The following is a 27,977-nucleotide window of genomic DNA, read 5'->3' as shown; positions in this document are numbered from 1 at the left end:
TGACGTGTGAATGAGGCCTAAATGACGGAGAGCTTAGCAACAAATCTGCCACATGTGAATATACTCTAATGGCAGCTGCAAGGCGGCACACAGACAGGCACGGTCTGTGTATCTCCCATCCCAGTGGTGTGGGTGACGTATGTATAGAGACTTGAACATTTACATAGAGTAAAGCTATTTACACAAATAGAAAGGAAAACACAGGAGCCCTTAAATACAAAATGCTTGATATTTAATAGGTAATGTGCAGGGACAATTGCTGGCAGCATCAGAGTCCGCCATTATCATAATACATACACACTAAGATGTACCAGTCTGGTATGGAGTAGCACTGTGGGTGTAACATGTCAAAGGTATCAACCTCATGGGGCGTGTGTCAAAATCTCTTAATGTTAATATATCGTCTTTTAGGTTGTAGAAGCAAAACATGTCGGAATAGAACAAGACGGTGCAGTCAGCAGATAGGGTGCACGTGTAGGAGGATGTGACTATCTTTCTCCTGTTCTGTAGTTGCCGATCTTGTATAAATGCATTCTCCGCAGCAAACTGGTTTTGCATTTCTAGACCAGGGAACTTTAGTAACCAAACAGATCTGAGCTAAGGTAATGAACCCAATCTTCTGGTTGGATGTTGTAGGTTACAGCATGATTGTAAGCTATGCACCAAGTTACAGGATTGTCGCTGTCTCCTGCAAACAATCATATTGTGGGTTTCACCAATATTTATGCATTTGCAGCCTATGATATATGAGGAAACAAAAATCAACAAGATTTAAGGTTCCCATATAACTATTTCCTCCAATTCCCCGATACGTATGAACCCCCGGCTTAGCATGGAGAGTGTTGGGAGTAAGCTTCCAACCTGGTATTTGATCTAGCTGGAGGACATAGGGGTCGGCCGTTTGAAAGCTAGGAGATCCCAATATACACAAGCTGGTTGGTTGATCTACCGAAATTGGTGGGTTCAGCCGACTTTAATGTGTAATGTGTGCAGGGGTTTTGTCACACCCTGGCCTTGGAGTCTAGAGGGGCAAAAAAAGGTCCCTTTAGTCCATATAAGATGACAAACGCTATTAAAATCCTGTGATAATTTGGTGGCCTGCGTTGAAACCCATGAGATTCAAGTTACACTACTGGTATGAGGACCTGTAGGCTAAAGTTAGAAGCTAACGGTAGCCCAGATATGTAACATGGAGGAGCTGTAACGACCAGCATCTGTGAACTGTGTACTACAAAGCCACCATGCAATATCTCTCTCCAGTCTTAGACTAGAGTGTTTTACCAGTCTTTCATGTCCCAGCTGAAGAACCTGAATCTCGGTAGTTCTGTACCATAGATGACCAATCGTTGCCTATATAGACAGGTACATTTGGATATATATTGTGGCCTTTTGATATTTAAAGCAATTTAGTCAGGCACAATATTGGTTCAGCCCATAAAATGACTGCTTCTGTTGCTTTTAGTCTTCAGTCACAGTTCAGTGCAGTGGTCTCCAACATGACGTGGTGGGAGTTGAAGCTTTACAACAGGTTAGAGAATGGTTAATTACATACTGCATTCTTACACAAGCACCTTTGGTAGTGAAAGGATAAACATTGTATGTCATCTAATAGCAGAATACTTCTGTATAACTTCTCTCTATAATGTAAACCTTCATGTAATAATATAGATATTTAAGTGACTTCATGCACCTGCAGACCAGGATTCATGCCCTGACAATTTACGCTCCATCCATACACATGGCACTTGAGATACCTAAACATTGTTGTTACTTGCTGTTCTTCCTAGTCCAAGCTGCGCTTTGTCTTCTCATATTATATATTTCCTCTTTGGTCTGCAGAATAAATACATTCTTTAACACATTAGGTTCTAGTGAAAAACACAGGTGAAAGGTCTCTTCTATTTTCTTCTAAATACATTTTCGTTCCTCCATAACGTACCATGCAAACAGCATTTTTCACGGGTGCCATGTTGGAATATCAATATGTCACTTTAGGGGCTACGTATGGCTTTCCGTATAGTTAGCTCTTATTTACATTGTAGCCTGCGATCTGCATATTGTACTACTACCTATATATTATGTTACTGCATTTTATGGCAAACTATTAGCAATTGTAATAATAAATTGTGCCTCAAATAAAAAGTGTTGTCTGGTTTAGAAAATCTATAATAAAGTACCTTATTACGGCATTCTGAAGTTTCTATAGTCAAGTCCCTTAGTAAATTCTTTCATCAATCTTTTTTGTGAAAGAGAGCAGCTACATTTCCATGTCATATACACCTAAGTGTATAGATTTAATTAGGAATTGTGTAATGCTTCCTTTCTCCTGCGGGGGCACTGTGGGAAACATCACCACCCCTGACATATTTGTTTTAGTCAATACTTGAATTCCCTAAGAAATAACCAATATGGAGCATTTTATCATTTAACTCTGCTTTGTGCTATTCCTCGGTTTTACCCCTTAATATATTTGAATATAGTTAACATTTCTCATGTCAAAAGGGCGTGTCCTTACAGTCTGGAAATCTCAGCACTGATTGGATAATGTCAGTGTGCAATTTGGCCACACCCCCAAATGGTAACTCCCAGTTGGAAATATATTCCTACATTTCTAGTATGAGTAGTAGAGAAATCGCACAAAGAAAAATTATAAGAAAAGATGCCTCAGAAGTCCTATAAGAAATGCTAATTAGTCCTAAAACAATAATATCAGCAGAAATGATAAAAACTTATAGCAGATCACTGTGCCCCTGAGCAGCAAGAAACTCTGTTCGGCTTATTGTTGTACACCCTTTATGTGCACACGTCAGGATTATTTGCAGAAATTTCCTGATCAAAACCAGACTTTTTCCGCAGGAAATCCGCATGCGTTTTTTGCAAGTTTTTCTCACGTTTTTTGCGCTTTTTTTCGTGCGGATTTTCTCGTTTTTTTCCCCAGAGCTTCCCAATGCATTAAATAGCGGGAAATCCACAAAAAATCCGCAAAGTTAATGAACATGCTGTGTTTTTACGCGATGCGTTTTTATTGCGGAAAAAATGCAACATGTGCACAAAAATTGCGGAATGCATTAAAAATGATGGAATGCTTAATGTATGCGTTTTTTAACCGCCGAAAAAATGTGCAAAAAATCCGGAACGTGTGCACATAGCCTTAAAAAAAAAAATCAAAAAAAGAAAACCCGCTTAAGGTTAAAATGCAGCAAACATTAATAAGTTAAATATATTAAATAAAATAAAAATATCTATTTAAATAATTTAAAATAAAGTTAATTAAATAGATTTTTAATATTTAACAATCTTAAATAATAGTTTCTCCTAGAATGCAAATTTTGGATTTTTCCCCCAACAATCTGTAACCTGTAGTGACATCTCCGGTTTCACATCGCGTTCTTTACATTTTGATATCCCTAGCTATACTAAAGATACCTTGAGATCCATTAATAAAATTCAATTTTCTCTTTTGGTCTGATAAGCAATCATTACAAATTGAGTCAAGAAAGCCTTTTTTGGGGGGGGATTTTCTACCACATTCCTTTAAGTTAATTCTTCTATTAAGCTTAAAATTTAGACTTGTTTTAAATCCATCCAAAGATCTACAGAAGTAATGATTGAATAGATCTAAACAAAAACCTTAAAGTTACAATTGGTTTATCTGCTACAATTTTATATGCTGTCCAAATAAACTTGACCACTTCTACCAATAATTGTCCCATCGAGATTTTAAGATCTTTACTGTCACAGAATCATATATTGTACAAGGTAACAAACAATCTCAGTAACTATGGCTATGAATCCAAAAATCCCAAATACACCGGTATATGTTTACCAGTTTTAAGGACATTATATTCGTAATTTTTCCTTTGAGAATGTTTTGCTTCTTCCCTTTGTTCAGGGATCAATCATTATTTTTGGTTAAAAAAAAAAAGATAGGAGCACAGATCTCCCAAACCTTAGTCTGAATGCAACCTTTGTTTGTAGAATGCTAAACTCTTATTAGGTTTCATTAATTTTTGGCTGTCGGAAATAAATAGACCAATCAAACACTCTGAAATACACCATGCATTAAAGGGGTAGGGGTGTCTGGGATTTAAACAAATTGGGCTAAACAAAGGATTTGTGTTTTAAAAAAAAATACAAATCAAAATAATCAACATGCACTTTGTTAATTACCCCCAGTCCAGCATCAACACTCTGGTGGTCCCGCCAGTCTTTACTTCCCTGACATTCTATATATGAACGTGATATATGTAGCCAAGCAATAGCTTTAGCAACGATATTTCAGTATATGGCACAAAACTGCTGTGGGCAGTGATTGACTGCAGAAACCAAGTGGTTAAGCTTGATGTCCTCACAACAGGGAAGTAAACATCCAACAGAAGGGACTACTGAAGTGCTGACGTAAGGTTGTACTCATTAGTAGAGATGGTTCAACGTCACGCCAATCAAAAGAGGAGTCTAGGATGCCGTCAGTTAGGAAGTGGTTCTCAAAGCTCTCATCCATTGGCAACAGATTAATGATGTCTCGTCCAGCGAATTGATTTGCACCATCTCTACTCATGAGGCTTCTGGTAAGGCAATTCTGTCAGTTTTGACCACAAGAATACATAAACATCCAGAACCTCTGCTGAACCCAACAAAATGTTGTGGCTTCTGATATGATGAAATCCTACCACGAATATGTGAACAAAGCCTAACATTTTTTGTTCAGGACATCCACTTTATTATTATGAGATGCAATGTATGTTTAAATAACTATAATAACCTAAGAATTTCCCATGAATCTCTTGTGTGTTTTAAGACCACAGGATACATGTTCTGCCTTCTCCTGTAGATGTTAACAAGACGCCTTCTCATTGAATATTATGTGAGTTCTAATAGGGGACTCCTCACTATGCATTTGGCCCCTGGTGACAGAGTGCATTACAATAAACTACAGCAGCATTGAGCTTAATTTATACCTGGCGTGGTACATAATTGCCAAACAAGGTTCCATCATCAAGGACTGGTACCTCAAATTCCAACAACTGCATAGAAAGTAATGGAGTTTCTAGTTCAATTGAATTTAGTTTCATTTTCTATTACTACTAAAAGGGTTCTCCTGGAATAGAAAAAAGTAAGTTCTTTATACCTATTAATTAGCAAATGACTAAAAGTAATTCCCTATAGTACATCAAAATGCCGCTGTCTTGTTACACTGACAGAAACCTGTACTAGAATCGTAGTAGTTCTGTTGCCTATGAGTATGAACAGTAGGAAGCAGATGCTCACAGACGCCTGTTCTATTCCTGGAGATACCAGAGGTGCTGAGGTAAGCAGAGGCTGTTTGCACTGCTGTCTACCCTGTCTATCTGATTTAATAATAGACATAGCAGTGGTGCTGCGTAAGTAGAGACTGCTCACAGTGGTGTCCTTCTGATCTATCTGATCAAATACTGGAGATACCAGTGGCGCTTAGGCCTCTTTCACATTTCCGTCGGTACGGGTGAATTCTCTGCACGACGTGGGCAGCGGATGGACGCATCTGCTGCCCATTCTGCAGTCTGGGGAGGAGGGGGCAGAGTTTCGGCGGCGCATGCGCGGTCAAAAATGGCGGACCTGTCACACAAAAAAAAGTTACATTGAACTTTTTTTGTGACGACGGTCCACCAATTACCGACGCATCCAGTGCACGACGTATGGAACGTGTGTCCATACGTCGCGATGCGTCGGTAATATAAGTCTATGTGCAAAAAACGCATCCTGCGGGCAACTTTGCAGGATGCATTTTTTGCACAGAACGACGCATTGCAACGTCTTCAAAAAGACGGAAGTGTGAAAGAGGCCTTAGGTCACAATATGCTGCTCATACTACTGTCCACCCTGACATTCTGAATACTCAGCGGATGCTTTAACCTGGAGTTAGTTTGACAGTATTTGATATTGGTTCTTTACACCATTATGTCCAGTATTCAGAAATGCAGAGAACTCTTTTCTTTTTAACTTCAGCACCCCTGGTATCTCCAGTATTAGATCAGAAACACAGGATAGATAGCAGTGTGAGCAGCCTCTTCTTACCTCAGCACTGCTGGTATCTCCAGTATTAGATCAGAAACACAGGATAGACAGCAGTGTGAGCAGCCTCTTCTTACCTCAGCACTGCTGGTGTTTCCAGTATTAGATCAGAAACACAGGATAGACAGCAGTGTGAGCAGCCTCTTCTTACCTCAGCACTGCTGGTGTCTCCAGTATTAGATCAGAAACACAGGATAGACAGCAGTGTGAGCAGCCTCTTCTTACCTCAGCACTGCTGGTGTCTCCAGTATTAGATCAGAAACACAGGATAGACAGCAGTGTGAGCAGCCTCTTCTTACCTCAGCACTGCTGGTGTCTCCAGTATTAGATCAGAAACACAGGATAGACAGCAGTGTGAGCAGCCTCTTCTTACCTCAGCACTGCTGGTGTCTCCAGTATTAGATCAGAAACACAGGATAGACAGCAGTGTGAGCAGCCTCTTCTTACCTCAGCACCCCTGGTATCTCCAGGATTACATCAGAAACACAGGATAGACAGCAGTGTGAGCAGCCTCTTCTTACCTCAGCACCCCTGGTATCTCCCGGATTACATCAGAAACACAGGATAGACAGCAGTGTGAGCAGCCTCTTCTTACCTCAGTACCCCTGGTATCTCCAGTATTAGATCAGAGTGACAGGATGGACAGCAGTGTGAGTAGCCTCACCTTACCTCAGCACTGCTGGTGTCTCCAGTATTAGATCAGTATTAGATCAGAAATGCAGGATAGACAGCAGTGTGAGCAGCCTCTTCTTACCTCAGTACCCCTGGTATCTCCAGTATTAGATCAGAATGACAGGATGGACAGCAGTGTGAGTAACCTCGCCTCACCTCAGCACTGCTGGTGTCTCCAGTATTAGATCAGAAACACAGGATGGACAACAGTGTGAGCAGCCTCTTCTTACCTCAGCACTGCTAATGTCTCTAGTATTAGATCAGAAACACAGGATGGACAACAGTGTGAGCAGCCTCTTCTTACCTCAGTACCCCTGGTATCTCCAGTATTAAATCAGAAACACAGGATGGACAGCAGTGTGAGCAGCCTCTTCTTACCTCAGCATTCCTAATATCTCCAGTATTAGATCAGAAACACAGGATGGACAGCAGTGTGAGCAGCCTCTTCTTACCTCAGCACCCCTGGTATCTCCAGTATTAGATGAGAAGGAATGGATTTACTGCAGTGTAAGCAACCTTTCCAGTAGTCGATAAAACTAATGTGATTTGCTAATTAAAGTTATTTAGGAACTTGTTTATAATGGCATTCCTTTCTCATTATTTTATGTGTCTACTACTAAAGAACCCTTTAATAAAAAATAAACAAATGTCACAAGGTTTGGTGTTGCACACTCATCTAATCTTCAATTTACTCAGTAAAATGCTCTATACATTACTTGATGATCATGCTTGATGCAATCTCTCATTGTGGTCTTTGAGCATAGTTTAATATAGTGGTTCTTGCTGTTATCCTAATAAAAATTGCAACCACTTTGTGTGAATGTACCCTACATGCCTCTTAGTGCTTACTTCCCCTATATATAAAAATGAAAACTCACCTATAGACACTTATACAAGTGATGCAAAGCACCTTGAATATCTGCTTCCTCTAGCATAAAACTGCTCTGTAACCAAGTTCCTGCATAAATGCCTCACGGAGAATCCCTAAACCCAAACAACATCTAATGCTAATTACTCCCAGAAGTACAAACATGAGAGGTAAATTACAATGTGCAAAGCTGCTGTAGTTTTTTTTAGGCGTTTTTTGGAGTTTAGAGTTTGAATAGAACAATTTGGTTGTTTTTTAAGCCAAAGCCAAGAAGAAATCTAGGAATGGAGAGACATATACAGTATGTCTCTTCTCATCTCAGTGATCTCAGATAAATTAACATTGACATTACTTGGGAATATAACGTGGTGTAATAAGCAGCTGGCTATTGTAATTTTCCTTCATTTCTTGCTGTGCTACAATATTTCTAGAATGCATTTATGATCAGTATCTACAGTATACGCCATTAAAAACAATTTTTGTCCAGTCAATGAAAAGTCCCTGTACCCAGGGCTAAGTAGTTCATGTCCATGACAATAAAGTTATCTAGGGAAAAATGGATCTCGATGAGCGGTTTAATGCAAGGCTGGTTTACAGAGCATAGCACCAATGGGAGTTTGTCATAAGATGTCTATTGTACAGAGTGACTTGTAGGACACTTTATAGGACTGATAAGACATAAGGTCCAATTCCGTTTATATAAAAGACATGCTTGTAACAATCACAAATTTACCTATATCAGCACGAAATTATTCTGAGGCAGTGATCTGTGTAGGAAGCTCTCTGCCTGTAAATCTAGAGTAGGATATAGTAGGGAGCCACTTGGGGGCTAAAGAGCAGTTCCGGTATTCATGCATAAATACAGAATTGGAGCTATTTAAGCTCATCTTGTTTTTATGGTCCAAACATTTGGGAATGGGACAATTCTACCCAGTCAGAGTTCATAGACCATGGAACCTCTTCTAGTGCAAGACATCCCTCTATAGAACTAAACCCTGAGCACTGGAGATCCTCTTTAGTGATTAGTGAGCAAAACTTTGGTTCTTTGGGCTCTAACTAAAATACTGTTCAAGCAAACCATAGTGAGCATCCTGAAACAAGTTAGAAGCCACTAAATGTCCTGACTGGTAGAGATATATTGCCGATGATCCAATGCCAGTACAAAAGTGACCATCTGGCACGAGTTTGATTTTACTCTGAGTATATATCTGAAAAAAAGCCCTTATCATAAGTAGATTTACCAACATAAACCGCAAATGTAGTACAAAAATTAGCGTTTTTTGTTATTTGGATCTCTAACCACCCTAGTATTACCATACCATAATGTAGTGGCGTAGCTAAGATTCTCTATACCTTGGATGAAGATACAGTTCCCTGTCCTATATCTTTACATGCTGGTTGAAATGGCTTAATGGTGACACTCCTGGAAACGACAAGCGACCCTCCTGCATGACAGAGTAAAGTATGGTAGGTAATATGGCAATAGAATTTGTGAATTGTGTTATCCTACCACAAATGATAATCACCTCTTGCTTTGGTATAGGTGTTCTGCAGATGACAAATATAGGCTTGTGTATATATGATAGCATTTTACAGATCCACAGGGAAGCCAAACTTGGGCAGGTCATGCAACAAGACAAAGAAGCAATGGAACCTGCATAAACTGGTAGAAAGCCCTTTGGTGCAACTGATCACATGAAAGCTAACCAATTCAATAGGAAGACTGAATCTCAGTGTATCACCAGGTTAGAATATGGCAAAAGCACACAATAAGCATGCCCCCACTCTATGCAGGAGATATGTACACTTTAAGAAATCTTTAAGTTAAGATTAACATCCACTGGAGTAAAGGGACATATTTTTACACTTACTACATGACATACCCAGGTTGTATCACACCCCAAAAGAAATACAGTTTTAATTTACATCATGTTATGTCTCCTTTTTCAGTTGGTGAGATTAGATAATCCCATGTGAATGTTACAAGACACCTTTTCATGGTGTATCCACATGCGTTTACATTCAAAGGCTTTGAGATTAATTCCTTAATGTCAATCTCTTATTGAATCCTATTGGTATAACTCTGCTTAGAAGCAGGGGTTATATGTAAAGTACAAGTTATACTGATGCATCGAAGCCTTCTGTGAAACAGCTCACAACATAGGAGCTTAGTCACTAATGGTAAAATGTGCAAAGTGCACAACTGACTTTTAGATTATGCTCCATTGAAGGGGTACTCTCAAGTTGTCTCTTGAGCAGATCAAAGTTTTGCAATCTCCTTACAGTCTACTTACTTCATGGTTTCTAGCAGGACGGTATCTCCTTGAATGACAGCTCTGGTAAATAGAAGCTGGTGATTTAAAACTGCATCTCTTCAGAAGATGACGGGAAGGGGGAGGGAGGTATGCAGCTAACTGCTGTATAGAAATCAATGGGCAGGAGAGAGGTGACTGGGATGTTAAGAGTTGGCCTCTATACTGTAATGTAACTACTGCTCTTGGCCAGAGTCTTTAGGCCAAGCTCCATGGAAACCACCTGTACTCTATAAAAGAAAAAAGCTGTCATTGCAAACAGGAGAATTAGAGCATAAAGAAAAAGCAAGTCAATTGCAAACTTGCTTATTTTCATGCTGTCTAACTAATTGGCATGCGTAGCACAATTTAATAGATTTAGGCAAATTTGCATCTATATGGTCACTCTATTTTCTATATATATATATATATATTTACATTTAACCTTTGTCAGGCTGCATAATTTTACAACGTTAACAGGCTGCAGAGGTACAATTGTACCTTCATATATATTTTATTGAAATTTGGCCAATATATTCTGGACCAAAACTGCAGAGATGTCATGAAATTTCAGCCCTCTACGGCTTTTCGGAAAAAAAAGTTATTGCAATTTTAAAACGGAATAGTTACAATTGTACCTACTCAGCCGGACGAAGGTTAAATAGGCCCAGAATCCATTGCTGATTAATTTCTTAATATATACTAACATTCAGACATAATTTTTTGCTGATAAAGAGTTCCAAATTAATCTTCTGAATACATAAAAAGTTAAATGATACTCTTGTGACTTCTTGCTGCTGCCACTAGCAGGAGCGTACTTGAAATTGTTAATACTTTGTACTGAGTAAGTCTCCATTTTTCTGTTTTCTGTTTCCAAGATGAAACAAAAAAACAAAACTTGCTAACTGAAATATGAACATGTAACAACAGTAAGCAGTAAAAGTGCATTTATGCTGCACGATTATCAATCTAGGAACGCTTATTTCCCAATAATTGTGCAGTATAAACAAGCTGCCGATTACTCGATGAATGACCAAAATGCTTGTTTGTCGGGTGAAATGATCTTCTGGTTTGCCCAAACGATCATCGTTGTCAGTAGTGCATTGTCCTGTGTAAACAGTGCTGCCAAGAACAATTGCAGCCTATGTGAACTGAACAATCTGTTACTGATCATTCAGTGCATATCTGAAGCGGAGTCAGTCTGTGTAAACTGGTTATTAATTGACCACCCATCACCAAACAAGCAGCTGAACGGCATGTACTGTAATGTGAACGGATGTGAAGGTCGGAGCTATTGTTACCCCTTGAAAAACTGCAAGGCCTTTATCATATTATGATCTTTATCATTTAAAGCTATGTCTATGTGGGAGTTATGGAGCTCTGGATCCCCCAAAACAGCTCCACTTTCTATGAGGATATATTAAGACAGTTATCAGCACAGAATGCCAGACCTAAGAACGATACAGTTTTAAAAGAGGGACATTTTGTGAAATTTTGCACAAATAAAAAATCCATTAGCAAACCCCAAATAGCAATCCACTGCAAACTAAGAGCGGTACAAAAATGTACTCTCTATACCCTATATTCGCATAATAAATGTTAAGTTCTGTTCTGCGCATTCCATTAGTGACTAAGCTCCAATGATTACATGTCCAACATAAACTCATTTAAATTACAGCGCATTTCTAGTGTCACGCATATTGTCCATCTCTAGAGATCCTGAAATTCTCAAGACTTTAAAATGCTGAGATAAATCTCTGCACTTAATATACAGTAATCAATCAATTGGTTGGAAATTTAAAGGACCGTTAATCCTAAAATATGGGTTACCTTCTATGTCAAATTATCCAATAACATTCACAAATTTACATTTCGATGGCTCAGAACTCAAAAATGAAGAAAAATAAACTATGGCATAAGTGGAGTGTCCATCTGAGGCCAACTAGAGCATATGATTCTTAGGCCCAAGCCCAAGACATGCCATCAGTAACAGCTAACATGTTACTTGTGAATCAACCCATAAGAACTACACCCTAGTTTTCCTCAGCTGGGCTGTTGGGGCCCATTATTGTGTGTGAAGCTGTGCCTAGTGAAGGAACCTTTGGTACCTGCCGTAGGCTTGTGATTATTACCTAAATCACATTGGAATGTTTAATCATGGTACTTGTAGTGTGTGACTTTTGTGACACTCTACTAATACTAGATATTAAGCTTGAACACCTTGAGAAAGGTCTGTACACCAAAATATTACTGTAATTTATCTTATAGGTGGTGACTTGGACACTTTTGTACTTTTAATTCCTTAGGAGGTGGACTCACTAAAAAGGAGCACTTTATACTTGGACCCAGTTCACGTTACACCCAAGTGGTATCCATTACCAAGCTTAGTTCCTATTCTCTGAGGGCCACATGGGACTTCCAGGTTCAATAGAAAATGAAGAAACATGGTTCTAGATCTCAAAAGCACAACTGGAAAAATTTGTGAACGTTACGAGTTGACATCTTGTTTTGGATCACCCTGTATTTTAGGGATAGTGGTGCTCTAAACCAAGTTACACAGTGATTGAACCATCTCAGCTTGCACAGTGACAATCTAAAGACCCGCGATGTGGTTCAATGAGGACTGGAGGTAATTCGTGAGATTATATCACACCGCCCCCTGCAGGTGTTTGCAGAAAGGAGGCAATTATTTCATTCTGTGCCCGTTATCTTCTCGCCTGCGTTTACAAAACAGACAGGATTACGACATACGGTAATAGTCTCTGCTTTGGCGTGCAGGCTTATATTTCCAGTGCATCCAAACCTTGGTCCCCTGCTAAGTGAGCGGAGGTTGTGTGTGTCGTCATTGGGTGTGAGAGGTCGGGAAGTGTTGGTCTGGGGTGTGGCTCAGTCTATTATTCACATATTATGTATTATATTTATAGATTATATTTATATAAATATTTCCTCTATATACAGTCAGGAGGTATCTTTACTCTGGCATCACGAAGTCGTCGCAGCCAGCGAATGGTCAAGTTCGGTGCTGTCACAGTCGGAGTCGTCGTACAGGACAACATTCTGTAAAAAGAAAACATTGTTACTATTTTACGGTATATTTCCCATTGAAGTCACAAAAGCTTCTATTCATTTGCATGTGATATGTTTTGTTAAAAGGGTCACATACATAGCGCTCACCCTCAACTGTCTCGTTATTCATGCAAGGTAAAAAAACAAACATAAGACTTCCCTAATGAACCATTGTGCCTCTCCGGTAGTTCTCTATCATGTTAGAAAAATATGAAAAAGGTGGCATCAATACGAAACTAATGTAGGCCGAATCCATCCGTTTCAGCGAGACCGGCTGACCACCCAATGTGCGGTGACCTGTCTCTTGAAATAGATATACATTTTTATTTTACCTGTTCAAATGCTGCTGTTCTTTTTTGTTTCTGCACCTTTCCGTTCCTGACATATGACCTCTTCTATTCCTTATATGTAAATTTAGTATTGTTAGTCAAGGGGGCGTGATCTTCACAAAGATGACCTCAGAGAAGAGTTAAAGGGGTTGTCCCATGAACAAAGTACATTTTAATCAATAGACCTTGGAATAAAAATAATTTCCACCATTGGAAGTGTTTAAAAAATGTTCCAGTGCTGAGATAATCTTATAAATGTGCCCCTGCTGTGTACTGTGTAATGGCCGTGTCTGACCATACAGGGTCATGGTCTGATCATACCACAGCTCCAGGGCAGGGGAGGAAAAAAAGAGAGGATACAGACAGGACAGAATGGTATTCTTTCTGTGACGTAAAATATCTTTTGAAACAGACAAGGAAATGTTTTATCTCACTTAAAGAAGATCCCGTGCAGTCCTGTCTGTATCCTCTCGTTTGCTTTCTTCCCTGCCCTGGAGCTGTGGTATGATCAGACCATGTTCCTGTACGGTCAGACACGGCCATTACACAGTACACAGCAGGGGCACATTTATAAGATTATCTCAGCACAGGAACATTTTTTAAATACATCTGATTGTGGAAATTATTATTATTCCAAGATCTAATGATTAAAATGTACTTTGTTCTTGGGACAACCACTTTAAGCCTCACTGTCTAACAACACTAAATTTACATACAGAAAAAATACAGCAAAAATAGGAAGAGAGGTGCAGTATTTCAGGAACAGAGAGGCACAGGAACAAAAAAAATAACAGCAGATTTAGGAGAACATCAGCATTTAAACCAGATAAACATTACAAATTTAATGCAAATGTTCTCTTTATATGTCTGGCCAACACTCCCTTTGTTCTGAAGAGACATAAGTTACTCGCAGAGGTTCTGGCATCAGTTTCTTACCCTCTCCCCACCGAGAAGTCTGCATGTTCATGGGTTGGGAGAAACAGCTATGAGATGTATGACAACCCACATTATCTGTGCATCCATGCCCAGATATAATCATGTTCATATTCATACAGCGGAGAGCAGAGGGGCCATTAGGGTCTGGATTTTTTTTCACCTTATACTGAATGATTTTGTCTTGTTTTTTTCAAACAATAGGTGGAAATGTTCTGCAGCAGCTTCCACTGGATAGCAGTGAAGTAGCCTCAATGACATGTATTTTTGTCACACAGGGTTATGCGCTAAGCTGAAGTTGGCTGAGGGCATCAGATAACCGTCACATGCCCCTTTGGACAGCTCCATTGACATGTTGCTTACTGTACTGTGCAAAACTTTTAGGCAGGTGTGGAAAAGATGTCTTTTTAATCAAAATAGTATCAGTTCTTCTAGGTACACTACAAAAAGTCATGGATTTTTTAGGATTATAGTCAGGTGTATGAATAACAAATTATACCAAGCAGGTGATAACGATCATCATTTTCTTATGTAGTTTAAACACAGTCATGAACTGAAACAGCTGTGCTGGAGTATAGGAGGCTTACAATTGGGTGAGAAACTCTCAGGTAAGGATTTCAAAGCAGACTGGAGTTTCAAGATGCGCTGTTAAAGCTCTTTTGAATGGTTTTTCATCGTCATCCGTTGCCCATTTCTTGGTATTTCTTCAAAACCCCTTGAACAAAACTTCTTGAAACCCCAGGTTGTGCTGAAATCCTTGCCTGGGAGAGCACTCTCTGATGCATTTCATCTACCCTGTGTCTTATTGCTGGGCTCAGTCTTGCCATGGTGTGACATGAGACAGTCTTCCACAACCTCACCTTTGTAGCAGAGGTTGTCTGTTCCTCACCCAGTTTAAAGCCACCTACACAGCTGTTTCTGTTTCAGTTAATAGCTGTGTTTCAACCTACATATGAAAATGATGATCATTATCACCAGTTTGGTATAATTGATTATTCATACATCTGACTTTAATCCTTGACCTTTTACCTAGAAGAATTGATGTTTTTTTTGAAGGCAAATATTGATTTAATTTAGGTTTTTGTTTTCTTCATTCACTTTGCAATTGAATTGATGAAAATAAAGTATTAAAGAGAACTTGTCACTGAGTCAAAAGTTGCCAGTATTTGCTCCTACTTTATTCCTGCTGCTCCCGAGTATTGTTTTTTTCTTTTATTTTTTTATTTTCCTGCATGGTTCCAGAGATATGGGACTTTTTATTCAGTGTTCATTTTTCTGGTCTTTAGCAAGGGGACATGTCTCACAGTATTCTCTGGGGATATGTCATTAGTCTGCTCTGCATTATTACCCTGTGAGCTACACCCCAGTAGCAAAGACTAGAAAAATGATCACTAAATAAAAAGGCCCATAGCTCAGGAACCATATGGCGGATGTGAAAACCATAAAAAAAACAGAATACTCAAGGGAGCAGCAGGAATTAAATATTGGCAAAAACTGGCCACTGTTGACCTGACGAAAGGTTGACTTTAGCAAATCGATTTTTTAAAGTATTCTTACTTTGCAGTACTTTTTCCATACCTGCCCAAAACGTTTGCCCAGAACTGCATGCAAAAAAAGATAAGCAATTTCCTCACATCTCTGACAAAAAGAGTATCAGATGGGTTAAACTATAGCCCTGTTTAACAGCAACTATAACTATGTTCACATTTAAAAAGTTTCTCCAGATTTTGCCTCCTCTTCCGTGGCCAGACCCTCAATAGGAGGTGGAAGGAGTTTGTTACTGTCTGTATGGATATGTGCACAAATTAACAAGTTCATATCTCACTTCTCCTGCGGTTTGTTCATTGCTGAGCTGAGTTTTCACCTTCTGGACAATGGCTTCTTTCTCAGAGAGCCCATCAGACTGGGTGAGAAGGTCCAGCGGAGGTTCTGAGCTTTGAGAAACAAGATCTTCGGAGCGCTCATCAGGGCGTTCATCTGTATTGGTGCTGAGCACATCTGGAGTGACGCTGTGGGAGAGATCTGTGGTGTTGCCTTCTTCACCATCTGATAAGTTTTCCGAGCTGGGGGATTGATGTTGAGACATCTCTGTCTGCCACCTGCACAGAAGACAATATACCATCAATGACAGTTTAATGGAGGTGAAATTAAAGGGATTGTCCAGGACTTCTCTATTTATTGGGCCATCATGGCATGATCTGTGGGGGTGCTAGGGTTTTGCAGCTCAGAACATCTTTTGTCCTGAGCTGCAGTACCAGATACAACCGTTCCTATAAGATAGACAATGTGTACATATAAACAATAAGGCACTCCTGCATCTGATGGATAGGCCAATAAAGGGGTTGTCCAGTACTCTGACAACCCTTTCTCAATCCCAGTTGCCACCCAGTAAAATGTTCCAGTGGTTTCACACCGGCTCTCCCGGGGCTTGTGTGGCATTATGTCATGTGATCCCTGTGACCAGTCGGTGCTGGCTACACACTCCTCTCCTTCAGACAAATCAGACATCCAGAGAAAGTGAAAGCTTTGGCTGCTCTCTAACTCTTCTGAATGTCAATTATGTCTATAGCAGAAGAGAGTGAGGCCATCACTGATTGGCAACACGGATTGGAACGAACTGGTGCAGATACGGCCTGTCCTCCCGCACCGGAGTTGAGTATAAGTGTTATTATTTTTCTGGCAGGAAACATAGGGATTGAGAATGGGTTGTCTAAGTTGTTGACAACCTCTTTAACTATTAGTTTCAGACAATATTAAAAATATTCCACATCACCCCCTGAGGAAGCCCACCACGCGAAACGTGTGTTGAGGTGACGGCAGGAAGGTACTGAGTCCCCACATGGGTAAGCACTTTTTACTGGGAGCACTATTTGTGGCACTTTAGTATAATTAGTATATTTACATCAGGACTGTTTGGGTTCATGCCTTAAGGTACCGTCACACATAACGATTTCGTTAACGATATCGTTGCTTTTTGTGACGTAGCAACAATATCGTTAACGAAATCGTTATGCGTGACAGCGACCAACGATCAGGCCCCTGCTGGGTGATCATTGGTCACTGCGAATGATCAGGACCTTTATTTGGTCGCTGATCACCCGCTGTCATCGCTGGATCGGCGTGTGTGACGCCGATCCAGCGATGTGTTCACTGGTAACCAGGGTAAATATCGGGTTACTAAGCGCAGGGCGCCGCACTTAGTAACCCGATGTTTACCCTGGTTACCATTGTAAATGTAAAAAAAAAAAACAGTACATACTTACATTCCGGTGTCTGTCGCGTCCCCCGGCGTCAGCTTCCCTGCACTGTCAGCGCTTGCCGTCGTAAAGCCGAGCACAGCGGTGACGTCACCGCTCTGCTTTACGGCTGGCGCTTACACAGTGCAGGCAAGCTGACGCCAGGGGACGTGACAGACACCGGAATGTAAGTATGTAGTGTTTTTTTTTTTTACATTTACAATGGTAACCAGGGTAAACATCGGGTTACTAAGCGCAGCCCTGCGCTTAGTAACCCAATGTTTACCCTGGTTACCCGGAGACTTCAGCATCGTTGGTCGCTGGACAGCTGTCTGTGTGACAGCTCCCCAGAGACCACACAACGACTTACCAACAATCACGGCCAGGTCGTATCGCTGGTCGTGATCGTTGGTAAATCGTTTAGTGTAACGGTACCTTTATAGTGGCTAATCACTAACATTAGGATATGTCCACTGGGAATTTTCCCGTATACTTTCTGATCTGATTAGCTATTGGAGTTAGCATGATTCCTCCTTTTTAATCAGAGTGCCCTTTTGTGCATACCAAGACAGTTTAATCTGATGCTCAGCACTCCTGCCCTTGTTTTGTCACCTCACCAACTCACCTAGAGTAACTTTTTATGTATTTTACATGTCTCTGCTAATTTTGTATTTAATAAAGAACTTTTTTTGATATATCTTTATCTAGTGTCGTCTAGCCTATTTAGCTAGTCATTTAAGTACATATATCGACTTTAGTGGGGCATTTAACTCAGTTGTTCTCTGTAGGTTTATAATATTTAGGAGTTGCCCCTTCTTTACTTTTGTTACTTTTGCATTTCTACTTGGTGATCATTTTTGGTATGATATCCTTTGTTAAACTAATATTAAAAATATTCATTAGTTTTATTTTCGGATCCAATATAACACGTAAAATTATTTTCTTAATGTGGAGCTCTTTCAAAAATTTTATTAGATTACTAGCTGAAGAGCCCGGCGTTGCCTGGACATAGTAAATAACTGTGGTTAGTTATAGCACCTCACTTCTCTTATTTTCCCATCACGCCTCTCATTTTCCCAATCACATCTTTCATTTTCCCCCTCACATCTCTCATTTTCTCCCTCACACCTCTCATTTTCTCCCTCACTCCTCTCATTCCCCCCTAACACTTGTCATTTCAACCTCACATCTGTCATTTTCTGATCACTCCACTATTTTTCCTCACTCCTCTCATTTTGCACTCACACTGTTCTGTCTCCGCCATCTAATATTGTTACCCTGATTATTTGCTTGCATAATTGCAGTTTCCTCAGTATACAGTATTGATATATTCATGCCTTTATTCATCTGTGATGCTTTGGCTCCCTCTAGCGGTCAGAGTTATGTTGGCAGTTCAATCTTGTTTTTGTATTATCCATGTCTGATTCTCCTCCTCCTTTGCAATGCATTATGGTAGCTCAGCCTCCATTTCCCTCCATTTTTCCTTTCACTTTCTTCAGTTTGCCTTCAAGGAAAGACGCTTCACTTCATCCCCCTTGCGATTGCATTGCCGGTATGTCTTTATGCTTCATATAGATATTCCTGCTCTATATTAGCTTAGTTTAACCAGTTGTACTCCCAGTTTAGTCACTAGCTTTCTAAATGTTATGCATAATGTATATCATGTGTATTATGTATCTGTTCTATGCCATGCACTGATTCTATGTATATCATTGTTCACAGTTTCACCGCATCAATATATCACTACGTTTAATAAAGCACAGACTCAACCACAGTCTCCTTATTGGACCCGGTATAGCGGTTTAGCTGACTGTATAGCTACGTGGGCCTGTCTCATTTAGTGAGGACAGAACAGTGAAACGGCAGCCATCCAACTAGTGGGATTCAAGTCACCGGCTACTCAGAGACTAAATACAGCTACAGCAATCTCTGCACAGCCAAGCACTCTCCCAAGACACCATGTCTCACAAATCACATAGGACAAGATCTGTTACTTCCGTCTCCTCAAAGACAACATCCATCAGCAGCGCGGTCGCCATTGCCCGCGCAAATGCTGAAGCCGCCAAAATACGAGTGAGCTTTGCTGACCAAGAGATGCAACTTAAATTAGAAAAAGCACGCCTAGATGACGAAGAGAGAAGGTCACTCTTAGAGAGAGACGAGCAAGAGAGAAGGTCACGCTTAGAGAGAGCCGACCAAGAGAGAAGAACGCAGTTAGAGAAGGCACGTGTGGATGCCGCCTTAGAAAGCCTAGCAGCAAAAAGGGAAGCTGCCGCAGCCCTCGCCGAAGCAGAATCGCTAGAAGCCGCGCAAAATCCCAAGCTGCATAGCCAAAGCAGTACGTCGAGTCTGGAGTTTCCACTGCAAGACTCACCACAACGCACATCTCAGTATGTTAATGACCTTCCTGATCCAAACTATAACCCTGAACCAGTACCAAAACCAGAATACGACACCTCCAGCGAAGTGAGCGAGAGTCGTCACGAGGCTCAGGACAGAAACAAACTCGAAAATGTGAGGCAAAACAACTCTGCTAATGACTACCTTGCCCCTCATCAGGTAACCAACGTGGATCACCCTGCTGACGCACCGTACATCAGGCCGAAGCAATACGACACCGGCTGGCGCCACCATGAGGACACTAACAGGTACGAACGCACCTCACATCACTATCAGGGCGACCCATCACCAGTATACTCTGCTGACAACCGGTTCACGACAGAATTTGCCAAGTTCTTCACACGACGTGAACTGGTTGCCAAGGGACTCATGAAATTCACTGACCGAGCTGAAGGTTACAGAGCTTGGAAAGCTTCCTTCCAAAATGTCATTAGAGACTTGGGGCTACAACACAGGGAAGAGATAGACCTGTTAGTCAAATACCTGGGAGAAGAGTCAGTCAAACACGCAGTAAGGATCAGAGACATTAATATAAACCGCCCTGAGACTGGCCTCAAAGAGATCTGGAAAAGGCTGGATGAGTGTTACGGCTCAGCAGAAGTAATAGAAAGAGCCTTGTTCAAAAGAATCGATGACTTTCCTAAAATATCTAACAAAGGTCTCCAGAAACTTAGAGAGCTAAGCGACTTGCTAAAGGAAGTCCAAGTTGCCAAATACGAGGACGACCTACAGGGACTTGCATTTCTCGACTCAACCAGAGGTGTTAACCCTATAGTCCAGAAGTTGCCCTACAATCTACAGGAGAGGTGGCTTACACATGGTTCCACGTACAAATACAAACACAGCGTTCCATTCCCTCCCTTCTCCGTTTTTGTTGACTTCATACACCAACAAGCAAGAATTAGAAACGATCCCAGCTTTGACTTTGCAATACCATATGCCACACCGTCACCACCTGCAAATCCACGCAGAACATCTGTGGAAGTACACAAGACTTATGTTTCTTCTCCAGGTTCTAATTACAGGTCTGCTGGCTGCTCCCAATCAGAGACAAAGGTGCAGGACCCTGACAAGCAGTGCCCACTTCATCAGAAGCCTCATCCTCTCCTGAAATGCAGAGCCTTCAGAGGAAAATCTATGCCAGATCGCAGAAGCTTCCTGAAAGAAAACGGTATCTGCTACAAGTGCTGCTCGTCCACAGCTCATCTCGCCAAGGATTGCAAGGTCAGTGTAAAATGCACAGAATGTGGCACCACAGATCATAACACCGCTCTACACCCTGGCCCAGCTCCATGGAGTACACAAAACACGCCAGCTGACAGTGAGCATGGCGGGGAGGAAAGGAACACTGATACAGCTACGCCAGAGATCACTTCACAATGCACCGAGGTCTGCAAAGGGACAATAGACAGTAGGTCCTGTTCAAAAATATGCCTCGTCAAAGTATACCCGAAGGGCCATAGAGACCAAGCTGTAAGACTGTATGCTATCTTAGATGACCAAAGTAATCGATCCTTGGCTAGATCAACGTTCTTTGACCTATTCAACATCAAAGGGCCAAGCACTCCCTACTCCTTAAAGACGTGTGCAGGTACTGTGACAACAGCAGGCAGGAAAGCTACTGACTACCAGATCGAGTCTTTAGACGGACAATTCTGCCTACCACTACCTACGATCATCGAATGTAACCAGATCCCAGACAACAGATCTGAAATCCCTACGCCAGATGTAGCAATCCATCACGCTCACTTAAAACAAATAGCACACCTCATACCGGAACTCGACCATCAGGCCCAGATAATTCTGCTGTTGGGGAGAGATATCCTACAGGTTCATAAAGTGAGACGTCATATCAACGGACTCCACAATGCTCCCTATGCCCAAAGGCTAGACCTAGGATGGGTCATAATTGGCAACGTATGCTTGGGACGCATGCACGCCCCATCTTCTGTGACAAGCATGCTGACAAATACATTGGAGAAAGGACGTCCATCTCTGTTTCAACCTTGTAACAATGAGTTCCATGTCAGGGAACTGCCACACAGCATCCAACTACCTGATCATTTAATAGACTTTACTCACGACAGCAGTATAGTGTCGGGAAGCTATGAGGATCAGTTAGGGGGCACAGTCTTCCAGAGAACTAAGCAGGACAACCAAGTGGCAATGTCGGTAGAGGACAAGTTGTTCTTAGAGGTAATGGACAAGGGACTCGTTAAAGATGAGACCAACAGCTGGGTCGCACCTCTTCCCTTCAAAACCCACAGACCACGTCTACCGAACAACAGAAATCAGGCATTACAACGTTTCTCCTCTCTCATTCGTAATCTGCAAAATAAACCAGAGATGAAAGATCACTTTTTCTCCTTCATGTCAAAGATTTTTGAAAACCGTCACGCAGAACTAGCTCCCACTCTCAAAGACTCCGAAGAATGCTGGTTCCTACCCATGTTCGGAGTATACCACCCTAAGAAACCAGGCCAGATCAGAGTCGTGTTTGATTCCAGTGCTAAATTTAATGATGTCTCCCTGAATGACGTTCTGCTGACAGGACCAGACCTCAATAACAAACTACTGGGTGTACTTATGCGCTTCCGTAAGGATTCCATTGCCTTCATCGCTGACATCCAGCAAATGTTCCATTGTTTCCTTGTGAGAGAGAGAGACAGGAACTTCCTAAGATTCTTCTGGTACAGAGACAATGATCCTACTAAAGAAGTCACAGAGTATCGCATGAGAGTGCACATCTTTGGCAACAGTCCTTCACCTGCAGTCGCCATTTACGGACTCAAAAGGTCAGCTCAGGAAGGAGAACCAGAATACGGAGCAGATGTCAGACAATTCATAGAAAAGGACTTTTATGTCGACGACTGTCTAAAAGCCATGCCTTCAAATGAGACTGCCATCAGTCTTCTCAGGAGAGCTCAGGACATGCTTGCCTACTCGAACCTTAGGCTTCATAAAATAGCCTCAAACAGCCAAGAACTCATGGAAGCGTTCCCTTCTCAAGACCTATGTAATGGTCTCATAGACCTGGACCTGGGGTCAGACCCCGCACCAATGCAACGCAGCCTCGGGCTTCTCTGGAATCTACAATCAGACACTTTCACCTTTCAGGTCAGCCAGGAAGAAAGGCCTTTCACACGTAGAGGCGTCCTGTCTACCATCAACAGTCTGTACGACCCCTTGGGTTTCGCAGCTCCTGTTACTATACAAGGCAAGGCCCTACTAAGAGACTTAACTAGGGAAACATCTGACTGGGATGCACCTCTGCCACCTGATAAGAGGATCCAGTGGGAAGAGTGGAAGAACTCGTTAGCGGCACTCTCCAACTTGCATATGCCAAGACCATACACCCCTGTGCCATCTACTGAGATACAGAGCCAAAGACTGTACGTATTTGCAGATGCTTCTGTCAAAGCAATTGCCGCTGTTGCCTACCTCAAAACTGTAGACTCCAAATGTCAGTGCCACATTGGTTTCGTCATGGGAAAGGCCAAACTCGCACCACAACCAGAGCACACTATACCCAGGTTAGAGCTTTGTGCCGCAGTCTTAGCCGTTGAGTTAGCGGAGTTCATCGCATCCGAAACGGATATCGACCTGACACAAGCCAAGTTCTACTCAGACAGCAAAGTAGTCCTGGGATATATCCACAACGAAACCAGGCGATTCTACGTTTATGTCAATAACAGAGTGCTACGAATCAGGAGATCAGTTCACCCACAGCAGTGGCATTACATACCCACAGACCAGAATCCCGCAGATCATGCAACTAGAGCAGTTGACGCAAGTCGACTAGGAAGCACAACGTGGCTCTCTGGACCAAAACTATTGTACATTCAGGAATGTTTTCCAGACACCTTCGAACTAGTAGGAGAGGACTCAGATGCTGAAATCCGCCCTCAGGTGTCTACACTACATACAATGACCTCTGTTATCCAGCTTGGATCTTGCAGGTTCGACAGATTCTCAAGTTGGAAGTCACTTACTCGAGCCATTACCTGCCTGACACATATAGCTCGCTCATTCAGGACCACCAGAACTCGTGACGTGGAAAAATGTAAAGGAGCAGCAAGGCTCACTCACGAAAGCCTAATCACCTTCATGGCTGAAGCTGCAACAATAATCAATGCAAGACCCCTAGTTCCAGTTCCTAACGACCCGGAGGAGCCCTTGTTATTGACTCCAGCTACTCTACTTACCCAGAAAACAGGACTGTCCAGTGCTCCTCCAGGAGGATTCGACGCGAAGGACCTCTACAAGCGCCAATGGAGACAGGTACAAAGTCTTGCAAATACTTTCTGGGACAGGTGGCGCAAACAATATTTGTCTACCCTGCAGCCACGGACGAAGTGGCAATCTACTAAACCTAATCTGAACATAGGTGACCTTGTTCTTGTGAAAGACTGTCAGATTCACCGGAACCAGTGGCCACTTGGTCTAGTTACCGCAACGTTCCCGAGCAAGGACGGCAACGTCCGCAAAGTTGAGCTAAGGATGACCAAAGGGAATGAACCTAAGACATTTTCCAGACCGGTATCTGAACTGGTCCTATTGTTGCCTTCGGAAGAAAGGAGTAGTGACATCCGTTGATGCCAAACGGGGAGTGTTCTGTCTCCGCCATCTAATATTGTTACCCTGATTATTTGCTTGCATAATTGCAGTTTCCTCAGTATACAGTATTGATATATTCATGCCTTTATTCATCTGTGATGCTTTGGCTCCCTCTAGCGGTCAGAGTTATGTTGGCAGTTCAATCTTGTTTTTGTATTATCCATGTCTGATTCTCCTCCTCCTTTGCAATGCATTATGGTAGCTCAGCCTCCATTTCCCTCCATTTTTCCTTTCACTTTCTTCAGTTTGCCTTCAAGGAAAGACGCTTCACTTCATCCCCCTTGCGATTGCATTGCCGGTATGTCTTTATGCTTCATATAGATATTCCTGCTCTATATTAGCTTAGTTTAACCAGTTGTACTCCCAGTTTAGTCACTAGCTTTCTAAATGTTATGCATAATGTATATCATGTGTATTATGTATCTGTTCTATGCCATGCACTGATTCTATGTATATCATTGTTCACAGTTTCACCGCATCAATATACCACTACGTTTAATAAAGCACAGACTCAACCACAGTCTCCTTATTGGACCCGGTATAGCGGTTTAGCTGACTGTATAGCTACGTGGGCCTGTCTCATTTAGTGAGGACAGAACACACACCTTTTCATTTTCACCTCACACCTCTCATTTTCACCTCATCACCTCAGTATATACATGTTTGTCATCTCCCTTATATATAGTATACATCTGTATGTCATCTCCTGTATATAGTATATACCTGTATGTCATCTCCCCTGTATATAGTATATACCTGCTGTGTGTCATCTCCCCTATATATAGTATATACCTGAATGTCATCTCCTTCTATATATAGTATATACCTGTATGTCATCTCCTCCTGTATATAGTATATACCTGTGTGTCATCTCCCCTGTACATAGTATATATCTGTGTGTCATCTCCTCCTGTATATAGTATATACCTGCATGTCATCTTCTATATATAGCATATACCTGTATGTCATCTCCTCCTGTATATAGTATATACCTGTAGGTCATCTGCTCCTGTATATAGTATATACCTGTGTGTCATCTCCTCCTGTACATAGTATATACCTGTATGTCATGTCCTCCTGTATATATATATGTACCTGTATGTCATCTCCTCCTCTATATAGTATATATCTGTGTGTCATCTCTCCTGTATATAGTATATATCTGTGTGTCATCTCCCCTGTATATAGTATATACCTGTGTGTCATCTCCTCCTGTATTAGACCTCGTTCACACGTTATTTGCTCAGTATTTTTACCTCAGTATTTGTAAGCTAAATTGGCAGCCTGATAAATCCCCAGCCAACAGGAAGCCCTCCCCCTGGCAGTATATATTAGCTCACACATACACATAATAGACAGGTCATGTGACTGACAGCTGCCGTATTTCCTATATGGTACATTTGTTGTAGTTTGTCTGCTTATTAATCAGATTTTTATTTTTGAAGGATAATACCAGACTTGTGTGTGTTTTAGGGCGAGTTTCGTTTGTCAAGTTGTGTGTGTTGAGTTGCATGTGGCGACATGCATGTAGCGACTTTTGTGAGATGAGTTTTGTGTGGCAACATGCGTGTAGCAACTTTTTGTGTGTCGAGTTGCATGTGACAGGTTAGTGTAGCAAGTTGTGTGCAGCAAGTTTTGCGCATGGCGAGTTTTGCGCGTGGCGAGTTTTATTTGTGGTGCCTTTTGAGTATGTGCAAGTTTTGTGTGAGGCAACTTTTGCATGTGTTGCAACTTTTGTGCATGTGGCAATTTTTCCACGTGTGCAAGTTTTGCGCGTGGCGAGTTTTCCATGAGGTGAGTTTTGCACTTGTGGCGAGTTTTGCAAGAGCCTAGTTTTTGCATGTGGCAAGTTCTGCGCGTGGTGAGTTTTGAGCGGCGACTTTTGTGTTTCGACTTTTATGTGGAGAGGTTGGTGTATGTGTGGTGAAATGTGTGCTGAGGGTAATATGTGTTCAAGCACGTGGTTGTGTGTGGCGCATTTTGTGTGTGTGTTCATATCCCCGTGTGTGGTGAGTGTCCCATGTCGGGGCCCCACCTTAGCAACTATACGGTATATACTCTTTGGCGCCATCGCTCTCATTCTTTAAGTCCCCCTTGTTCACATCTGGCAGCTGTCAATTTGCCTCCTACACTTTTCCTTTCATTTTTTCCCATTACCTAGATAGGGGCAAAATTGTTTGGTGAATTGGAAAGCGCGGGGTTAAAATTTCACCTCACAACATAGCCTATGACGCTCCCGGGGTCCAGACGTGTGACTGTGCAAAATTTTGTGGCTGTAGCTGCGACGCCTTCAACACTTTTCCTTTCACTTTTTCCCCATTATGTAGATAGGGGCAAATTGTTTGGTGAATTGGAAAGCACGGGGTTAAAATTTCACCTCACAACATAGCCTATGACGCTCTCGGGGTCCAGACGTGTGACTGTGCAAAATTTTGTGGCTGTAGCTGCGACGGTGCAGATGCCAATCCCGGACATACATACATACATACATACACACACACACACACACACATACACACACACATTCAGCTTTATATATTAGATATTTCTCCAGAGGGAGAAATTTGTAGGCAGGACACTCATGGGATGCAATGTTGGTGCTGGATGCATAATCATTCTGAGCAGACCACTCATGCTCATCCAGGGATCAAAGTAACCACCGATCCACCAAACCGTTGCACTACCAGCTCTCCCCTCACCTATTGTATCCTCACCCATCCCTTGTAGATTGTGAGCCTTCGCGGGCAGGGTCCTCTCTCCTCCTGTACCAGTCGTAACTTGTATTGATTAAGATTACTGTACTTGTTTTTATTATTTATACCCCTCCTCACATGTAAAGTGCCATGGAATAAATGACACTATAATAATAATAATACAAAAATGATTTGTAAGAACAACACACTACCGAATATACATCAAAAATACTCTGTATTCATGAAGTCCAAAAGTTGACTCCACTTGTGATTATTCAGTCGAATGTGAGAGTGCAGTAGCAATGTTTCGGGTATAAAAACACTTAGGTAAACAGTTGTGGCAGAAGTAGAGGATAGGAAGAGTTGTGATTCCGTGATCTGAGGTTTTTGTTCCCTTGTTGAGGAATGGAAGCACACTGAGAAGCTCGCTGCATGCCTTGCACAGTGACCTTATGGTCCTCTACACCGGTATAAAACCCCAGAAGTACAACTCAACCTAATCTCTTCTGCATCAACCTTACGCCTGACGAAGGGTTTTTATACCAAAATATTGCTACTGTACTGCCACCAAAGACAATAATCTTTTATTTAGTTATACCATTAAAAATACGTCCAAAAAGGGATAAGAAAATATCAGACATCAAAGGCAGGACATGACACTATCCCCCCAATGCAGAAAATAGGGAGGAAGGGGCTAAAGCTTTGACCTGGTGTCCCTCTACATTGTCCTACTGACATTCACTACCTCCGAGCCTCCTGATGAATCCTGTATTACATGGGGAAAACGTGGACTCTAAGCAGACATCTACGGTATGTCTTTA

General features: G+C 41.6%; 1 protein-coding gene across 1 annotated transcript in view; it reads right to left on the bottom strand.

Annotated features, from left to right (window-relative positions):
- Window positions 1–215: 215 nt before the first annotated feature.
- The window catches only part of MAP3K12 (mitogen-activated protein kinase kinase kinase 12), a 249,343-nt gene continuing 221,581 nt past the window's right edge, over window positions 216–27,977 (bottom strand). Inside the window, exons 13-14 of the mRNA XM_069758747.1 lie at window positions 16,036–16,309; window positions 216–12,939 (exon numbers count right to left, since the gene is read on the bottom strand). Of these exons, the coding sequence (XP_069614848.1) occupies window positions 12,865–12,939; window positions 16,036–16,309 (349 nt within the window). The 3' untranslated portion in view covers window positions 216–12,864. The remainder of the gene's footprint in view (window positions 12,940–16,035; window positions 16,310–27,977) is intronic.

This window comes from Ranitomeya imitator, chromosome 3 (genome assembly GCF_032444005.1).
Source record: "Ranitomeya imitator isolate aRanImi1 chromosome 3, aRanImi1.pri, whole genome shotgun sequence".
NCBI lineage: Eukaryota > Metazoa > Chordata > Amphibia > Anura > Dendrobatidae > Ranitomeya > Ranitomeya imitator.
Note: the sequence above shows the minus strand (reverse complement) of the source record. Positions and strands in the feature narration are given on the sequence as shown.